Source organism: Salvia hispanica, chromosome 6, assembly GCF_029641045.1.
Source record: "Salvia hispanica isolate PSC_SH4W2 chromosome 6, Shi_PSC_v1, whole genome shotgun sequence".
In the NCBI taxonomy this organism is placed as follows: Eukaryota; Viridiplantae; Streptophyta; class Magnoliopsida; order Lamiales; family Lamiaceae; genus Salvia; species Salvia hispanica.
The window spans coordinates 7,290,815-7,299,553 of record NC_142697.1 but is presented as its reverse complement, the minus strand read 5'-3'; the positions used below and the strand labels follow the sequence as shown (position 1 = coordinate 7,299,553).

Genomic DNA, 8,739 nt, shown 5'->3' with positions numbered 1-8,739 from the left:
TTTTTTGGCGGGGCTTACCTACCAAGAAGCATTACTGCCACGTTGATCGTTCTCATCCCAAAGAAGGAAACGCCTCGGGCATGGACTGATTTCCAACCAATCAGCTTATGCAATGTCACAAATAAAATTATTACCAAGGTCCTGGTGACAAGACTCACTCCCCTACTGCCCAAAGTCATCTCCCCTAATCAGAGCGGATTTGTCAAAGGGAGACTCTTGAATGACAACGCCCACTTGGCACAAGACATGTTCCACGAGCTTCCAAAATGCTCCCCCGCTCCAAACGTGGCCCTTAAACTTGATATGGCAAAGGCTTACGACCGCGTGCAGTGGCCTTTCTTATTTAAGATCCTTCACCGAATGGGGTTCCCCGAGGCATGGGTCAGCATGATTGAACGAAGCATTAGCCGATGTTGGTTCTCGATCATCATCAACGGCGTACCTACAGGTTTCTTCAGATCGACTAGGGGTCTTCGGCAGGGTGACCCCATCTCCCCTGCCTTGTTCGTGGTGGTCGCGGATTATCTTTCAAGGGCCTTGGATAAGCTGATTCTGGGGAAAAGGGACATGCTCTTCAAGACTACCCTCCATAGCTCTTCGATCAGCCACCTTGCCTACGCGGATGACATCCTCATCTTCACACAAGCATCCTCAAGAGCTATTCGGCGGCTAAAGAGATGCCTCAGCAACTACGAGAAGGTTTCAGGGCAGCTAATCAGCCTACCTAAGAGCAACTTCTACATCGCGGAATCGCACGAGGATTGGGCTGATTCCATCCAAGTAAGGGGGGGGGGGGCTTCTCACGAGGTACTTTCCCTTTCATGTACTTAGGAATCCCCATCTATCGGGGTGCCAAACGCACAGACATGTTCCTCTTCCTGCGGGAGAAAATTGCCAAGAGAATCAATGGCTGGGCGCATAGGCACTTATCCTTCGGGGGCAGACTCACCCTGATTAAGAGCACTCTTGAAGCCATCCCCCTACACACCTTCCAAGCCATCGAACCGACGGGGGGCGCAATCAAAGATCTGGAGCAACAACTTGCACGATTCTTTTGGGGATCCACCAATGAAAGGAAGCGCACACACTGGATTAGCTGGGAACAGATCTGTCGGCCGGTGGCCGAAGGGGGGGCCTTGGCGTGCGCAGCCTAACTGAAGTCCTAAGGGCCTTCAACATCAAGCTGTGGTGGTGATTCCGGGAGCAAAACTCCCTATGGGCCACACATATGTTCAGTAAATATTGTAAAAAAGCCTCGCAGATCCACCCCGACCTCGAGTAGATGCAGTCCCACGTGGAGGAGGCTATCGAGAGCATGGACGATGGCGCACCCACACATTCGATGGGTAATTGGCGAAGGAAAGATACTTTTCTGGGATGACATCTGGCTCGGGGATCGACCGCTTAGAGAGCAATGCATCGACGATAGAGGTAACCCACAAACATGCGTGGCGGATTTCTGGGAAGAAGGGGCCTGGAACCTCCCCAAGCTACACGAAATCAGTGCGCAGGCTGGGCTTCCACAGCCCCTGGTTGGCGAGATCCTTGATCTACCCATCGTGCAGGGAGAGCCGGATAAGCTGAGATGGAGCCTTTCAAAGTCAGGGGACTTCACCCTCGCCTCGGCGTGGGAGACTATTAGATCAAAGCGACCAATCATCCCGGCTCTTGAGGATATTTAGCACGAGTGCCTCACACTATCCATGTCTATATTTGTATGGAGACTCCTATCAAACAGAGTACATGTGGATACCAAACTCCAATGGAGGAAGATCGAGTTAGCCTCCAAATGCTATTGCTGCCCGACGACCCCTGGGATCGAATCACTGCAGCACCTTTTTGTGAATGGCGTGGGAGCAGCTAGAGTCTGGAGCTTCTTCGATCAGTGGTTCGCAGGTGGATCATACCCGCTCAAACCCAAAGATACAATACCGGAAAGACTTGAAGGCTGGGCAAAACGAACCAACCAACAAAAGAAGACACACATGAGTAGGATTACCCCCTGCCTTATTGTATGGTTTCTTTGGGCGGAAAGGAATAGGTGCCGGCACAATGAGGCAGATTTCAGACCCCAGAATGTGATCTGGCAGACACAACTGCACATCAAAAAGCTCATCGATAGTGGCCAGTTGGGGACTAATCAGAGGAGAGGAGTCGTGAGTCCTTTGACGATCGTCCCCGCCCTAAGTGAAAGACGGCAAGCGCAACTTGTTATGCCACTTAAATGGCATCCGCCGGATCCCCCCTGGATCAAGCTCAACACGGCGAGCTGGCTCTCGGAAGGATCAGGTCAGGCAAGAGGGGGTGGAATTATTCGGGATCACTACGGTCAACTCCTATGTGCATTCAGCGTCCCTCTCTTAGTGGCTTCGTCCCTTGAGGCGAGCGCCAAAACAGTGAGGATAGGCCTCTCGGAGGCCAAAGAGCTTGGCACACAAATCTGGATTGAAACGAATGACCCAAGAGTGGCTAGCCTCGTCAAGACAAGAAGCTTCGGCCCAGCTGATTCAAGGCACGAGATGGCACGTCTGTTTTTGCTGCAAAAAGGTTGCTCTACCCGCATCACCTCCATTGGTAGCGTGTTGAATAAAGCGGCCAAGTGTTTGGCTAAGCTGCAATGTGACCCCACAGAACACTGTCGATTTAATTCCCATACGGCCCCCAGGATCGTCAAGGCGATCGTCCGGCTTGAGCAGATGGGTGTCCCCTATCTCCGAGAGGAGGACGAGTAACGGACAAATATGAAGAGGAGCGTGGATGAGTTTGACTCGCGCCGGGTTTAAATTGAAGACTCCAGACTTAGCCTTTTGACTCGCTGTGTTCAATTGTATTTCTTAGACTTTGTAATGGAGTAGGGTGGTGCCCGTCCCACCTTTGGGGATTGGACATCAAACTACTCTTGGCTTTGTTGGGCAAGTCACTTTCGGGCTTGGTTTAGTTTGTAATCTGGACCTTTCTGATGATATAAAGGATTGAGGGACCCACGAACCCTCTACCAATCTGGACTTCGTCCAGCTTATTCCTTCATTCCTCCTGTCTTCTGGACTTCGTCCAGCTTATAACACCTTGCCCTGGACTTCGTCCAGCTTATACCTTCATAACCCAATTTCCCATTTTTTTCTCCTTCACAACTCTTCTCCCTAAACATTCAGTGGCGGCCCCTAAACATGTGTTAGCTCGAAGTTATTTAAGGCTTATAACTCACTATTATAGTAGGGCTTCACAACTAAGTAAGTAGAGGCATCCTCCATCGTTCTCGCTTCACTCAGATTAACTAGGCTTATTACAGGAAAAAGCTTCTAAGTTGAAATGCCTCCTATCTTCAATTCTTTCACTAAGGGAATCATGCCGTATTATATCCACTGGCACATGCGACAAAACTTAGACTTACAGACTCTTGATATGCAGACAAAGTAATGCATTGACTCCTCTCCCCCTTCCACTTCACTCAAGCTTGTCCCCAAACCATCGTCGTGAAGGGGGGAACAGAGAGATCAATGCAAAATAACAAAACAGGTTACAAAAAAAACATAAACTTCTCACACTTAGACCAAGCATTGGGCTAAGTGGGAGAAAAACACAATAAAACAGAAAACACAAACTTCTCACACTTAGACCAAGCATTGGGCTAAGTGTGAGAAAAACACAATAAAACAGAAAATACAAACTTCTTACACTTAGACCACGCAGTGGGCTAAGTGGGAGAAGACACAAGCAATTATAAAACACACATAGGTAACAGAAATAATAAAAAGAAAAAACTAAAAGAATGAAAAATAAAAGTTACTTGGTCAAGGGACGGTGATTCAATTCTGGGGCTGGCTCCCTCGAGAGCCAGACTGGGGTGGGATTCCGGGTCGGGTCATTCTTACTTCTTCTTTGCTGGCTGCTCCAGCTCTTCTTCCTCCTGTGCTGCTTGTTCGGGTACTGGCTTCCTCACTATATACTTCGATTTAGATGGGGCTGGAACTTGTTTGGGAACGGCCGGGGGGATCAACTGCTTGAGCGATTGCTGCGATTGCCTGACGGAGGGACTGCTCTGAATGGGCTGCTTGACTTCACTGCTGGACCCAGGAGTTGTCCTCGACTGGGTCAAGGGGAGCGTCTGCTGCATCCACTTTAACATTTTCATTGAAAGCTCCACCGCTTCCGTCATTCGCTCATTCTGTTTGGCGCACTTCACCGCCAAATCTGCAATGTTGCCCCTCAGGGTCTTCACTTCCTCCTGATTCCCCAACAATTCCTTTCTGATCCCACCAAGTTCCTTAATCATTTCCCTCCTCATTGACTGCATTTCCTTCTTCACGTTCAATCTCTTCACTTGGCATGGCTTCCTCGGCTTCCTCTGGCTTTGCTTTCACCTTGTCTCCCAACGAGTAGAAGAGAGTCTTGGTGCCGTGAGTCTGCAGCAACCCCTTGTTGAAAAAATAATCAACACTGAACACTTCTGGGGGTTCGCACATGACTACCAACGGAGCGGTCTTGGCAATTTTCATTTCTATGTTCCTCTGGAGGTAAGCGCCGATGAGGTGGCAGGTGTACATATGACGCGCAGGGTTGCTCGTCATTTGGTGGCACGCCTGCGCCAGCCAATATCCTAGGTGCACCTTTACACCTTTCGCCACGCACCATGTGAAGTAGAGGTCGGTAGTGGTGAGAGTTGAATTCGCGGTACCCATCAAGTTATAACTGACAAACGTCTGAGCAAAGCGGAGAATCCGGTCTTCAATGTGGGAGGCCTTGGAGTAGCTGGACTTAAACGTCCCCGCCTTGGGGTGCGTGATCAGTTCCCATGCCGTCTGCACCTTGAAACCGGGTGTGTTCTTCGGCACTCCAACCATCCTATCATTCCACGCCCCCTCTTCATCCTCGGCTTGGGTAAACAACCCCATCCGCAGAGACCACTCCCGAATGCTCGTCTCATACTCTTCATTAAAAAGCCTGAACGTTATAGAATCCGCGTCGAGATCAGTGGTATTCTTCAAACGAAAGGTGGAGAAAAACTCCCTTGCTAGATCCACTGGAACCCTTTCCTGACTGTGCTGTAATAACCACTCAAATCCTATCGATTGGATACAAGCGCGGAATTCCTTATCAAATGCAATCATTTTAAGCTCCCTCGAGCTGTACTGCTTCCCTGACTTGCCATCTTCCCGGCACTACATCTTTCCTTATACACTGTGATCCTCTTTTGGTCGTCGAACTGCCTCATCTCTTATAACAACTCTTTAGTCAGCCATACTTCCAGACGTCCTGGAATTGGCTCTTCCTCAGCTTCTTCAGAGTCATAGATGGGTTCAGGGATGGGCTCATCTTGTTCCTCGACAGAGGGTTCCTCGGTTATAGGGGAAAGGGTCTCCTCGACCTCCTGGACGGAGAGAGCTTTCCTAGACCGGGTAGATGAGGTCGCCGCCGCCTTTCCTTTCCTTGCCCTTTCCTTGGCCAAGCGGCGCTCTTCTGCCTCTGCTGCGTCAGGAACTAAGTCATTGACTTCATCGAGGAGGCTCCTCCTGGTGCGCCTCCTTTCTGCCCTTTCATCAATCTTCGGTTCATCTTCATCCTGGTCGCCTACCAGGTCCACAATCAATTTCAGCCCTCCTTCGGGCTCCGGTACTCCAGTCGTGAGTAGATCTACTTCTTCCAATAGCTTTTCTGGGGTTTCCCCCTCGCCAACCAACATCGGGGTTGCCCCCTCAATATAAATGGTTCTTGCCTTTCTGTCTCCACCATGGTTTCGTCACCCTCCGGCCGTTCGTGCACTGCCTCCTCTTCCTCCGCCTTTTGTGAAGCGGTTTCTGCATGTTGAGATGTAGAATCAGGCAGTTCAACAGTTCTTTAACGGGGCCTTCTTGCCGCGTAGCATCACGGCGACAAGCATCGTCCTCATCCCAAAGAAGACCCTTCCAGAGACGTGGGCTGATTACCGCCCCATTAGTCTTTGCAACGTCATCAAAGAAATCATTACCAAGATTCTTACAGCGAGAATCACCCCCCTCCTCCCGTTGGTGATCTCCCCTAACCAAAGCGGTTTTGTGAAAGGGCGACTTCTCCACGACAATGTCCTCCTTGCCCAAGAGATGTTCCATGAACTCCACAGATGTTCACCAGCCCCAAATGTTGCGATTAAGATTGACACGGCTAAGGCCTATGATCGCGTTCAATGGCCGTTCCTTATTCAAGTCCTTAGGTGCATGGGCTTCCCGGAGGCGTGGCTGTCCCTTATTGATAGGTGTGTGGGGTCGTGCTGGGTCTCGATCCTCATAATGGCACTCCATCGGGCTTCTTCAAATCCACGCGGGGGCTTAGACAAGGTGACCCTATCTCCCCGGCGCTGTTTGTGATTGCAGTGGAGTACCTATCGAAAGCCATCGACAAGCTTATTTTTGGGCAAGAGAGAAATGACATTCAAGGCGGCTCGGCGGTGTATGGAGATCAGCCATCTTGCCTATGCCGATGACATCATTATTTTCACGCAAGCAGCTATACCCGCCTTACGCCAACTTAGAAGCTGTCTCACCGAGTATGAGGCGGTTTCCGGTCAACAGATTAATCTCGGCAAAAGCAATTTCTACATTGCGGAGGCGCACGTGGGATGGTCCAGCTCTATTCAGCGGGAAGGAGGTTTCTCACCTGGTTCGTTTCCTTGTACCTATTTGGGTGTGCCTATCTATCGTGGTGCCAAACGCACAGAGATGTTTATGTTTCTTCGAGAAAAGATTGCCAACAGGATCTCGGGGTGGGCCCACCGACATCTGTCATTTGGGGGGAGGCTCACGCTCATCAAAAGCACCCTTGAAGCGGTCCCGATACACATCTTCCAAGCCATTGAGCCCCGACTCTCAGCGCTCTTAACCAACTGGACCAGCTCATGGCTCGATTCTTTTGGGGCTCATCAAACGAGAGGAAAAGGACCCATTGGATTAGCTGGGACCAGATTTGCCGCCCAACCGCCGAAGGAGGGCTTGGAATTCGAAGTTTCAAAGAGGTACTACGAGCCTTCACTATTAAATTGTGGTGGCGGTTCTGAGAGCAGAACTCCCTTTGGGCAAGATATTTGATGGCAAAATATTGCTCCAAATCTTCGCCGCTCTCGCATGGTGCCTCGAGTCGTGCCAGCCCAACATGGAGAAGGATATTAAGAGCCCGTCCTTATGCGCAACCGCACATCCGGTGGCTGGTTGGGGAAGGGAAATTCTATTTCTGGGACGACATATGGATTGGCAACAACACCTTGAGAGAGCTATGCCTTGATGAGAGGGGCAGCCCTAAAACCCTCGTTTCGTAGTTCATTAGGATCGGGGGAACCTGGGACGAGCCCAAACTCCAGCAGCTTCAAGATCAGGCCGGACTCCCTCATCACGTCATTATGATGATTCGGAACACCCCAATCATCTCAGGGGGGCCGGACATCCCTAGATGGACCTTATCTCGGCTTGGCGATTTCTCTGTGTCCTCCACTTGGGAAACAATCCCTACACAGAGGCCGGTCGTCCCTAGCCTTGATGACATCTGGAAGGCCGGTCTCACCTCATCCATCTCCATTTTCGCGTGGCGACTCCTATCTAACCGAATTCCAGTTGACACCAAGCTCCAATGGTGCAAGATCGAGATGGCGTCTAAGTGCCTTTGCTGCCCCCTTAGACCCGGCACGGAGTCCCTCCAGCACCTTTTCATCCAAGGCAGTGGGGCTTCTAGAGTTTGGAGAGAGTTCGATGGCTGGTTTGAAGGCTCCTCCCCACCACTCCGCATCAACGACACTATCCCGGATAGGCTCGAAGTGTGGCCCCAAAGAACCCACCAAACAAGTAAGAAACACCTTAGCCGATCCATGCCTTACCTCATTTTGTGGTTCCTCTGGGCTGAACGAAATCAAAGCCGCCATCAAGAGACACAATTCAATCCGTTCAATGTGATTTGGCAAGTCCAAATGTTTGTCCGAAACAACATCGCCAATGGGAGTATCAAGCCGAAGCATTGGAAGAATGTCAAGCTTGGTGTGTGCAGTCCAAATCGTGATGAAGGAAGGCGCCCCATTCCGCGCGCGTTGGCGGTGAAATGGAACACCCCGGACCGCCCGTGGATCAAACTTAACACGGATGGTGTCTTTGTAGAATCAACAGGGAGAGCAGGGGGTGGAGGCTTATCCGAGAACACTTGGGAAGAATGATCGCCGCCTTCACTTCCCCCTTTGAGGCACATTCAGCTTTGGAGGCTGAACTCTTGGCTATCCATCATGGAGTGTCCTTGGCTAGAGAGTTTGCTCAGCCAATTTGGGTTGAATCGGACGCCGCCCAAGCAATCAGCCTAGCCAAGGGTCTAAGCTGGGGCCCAGCCCACGTTCGCCGAGCCATGGCCCACCTGGCCTTGCATAGGAGACATGGAGAGTTTCGCATTTCCTTCATCCACCGGGAAGGGAATAAAGCCGCGGACCTTCTAGCCAAAATGGGATTGGAGATTGAGGAACTCACCCGCTTTGATGCCCAAACAGCCCCAAGATTACTAAAAGCTATCGTCCGGCTGGAAGAAATGGGAGTACCTTACATTCGTGTGTGTGAGGAGGAACATGTTTAAGCTTCGAACCACGGTGATGACAATCGGATGCTGCTCCCTCGCGGTCGCCTTAGAGTAGGTAGGTGTCGAACTTCTTTAGCTTGTCCCCCGCTTACTCTTATGGTGATTCGCTTTTGAAATATCTAGCATGCCTTGCTTCTGTTCTATCTCTTAGATTGCTGATAGGAC

General features: G+C 50.7%; 1 protein-coding gene across 1 annotated transcript; it reads left to right on the top strand.

Annotated features, from left to right (window-relative positions):
• The first annotated feature begins 1,703 nt into the window (after window positions 1–1,703).
• Window positions 1,704–2,732, top strand: LOC125206151 (uncharacterized). The gene has a single exon (XM_048105444.2). The coding sequence runs from the start codon at window positions 1,704–1,706 to the stop codon at window positions 2,730–2,732; it is 1,029 nt and encodes a 342-aa protein (XP_047961401.1).
• Window positions 2,733–8,739: the final 6,007 nt, after the last annotated feature.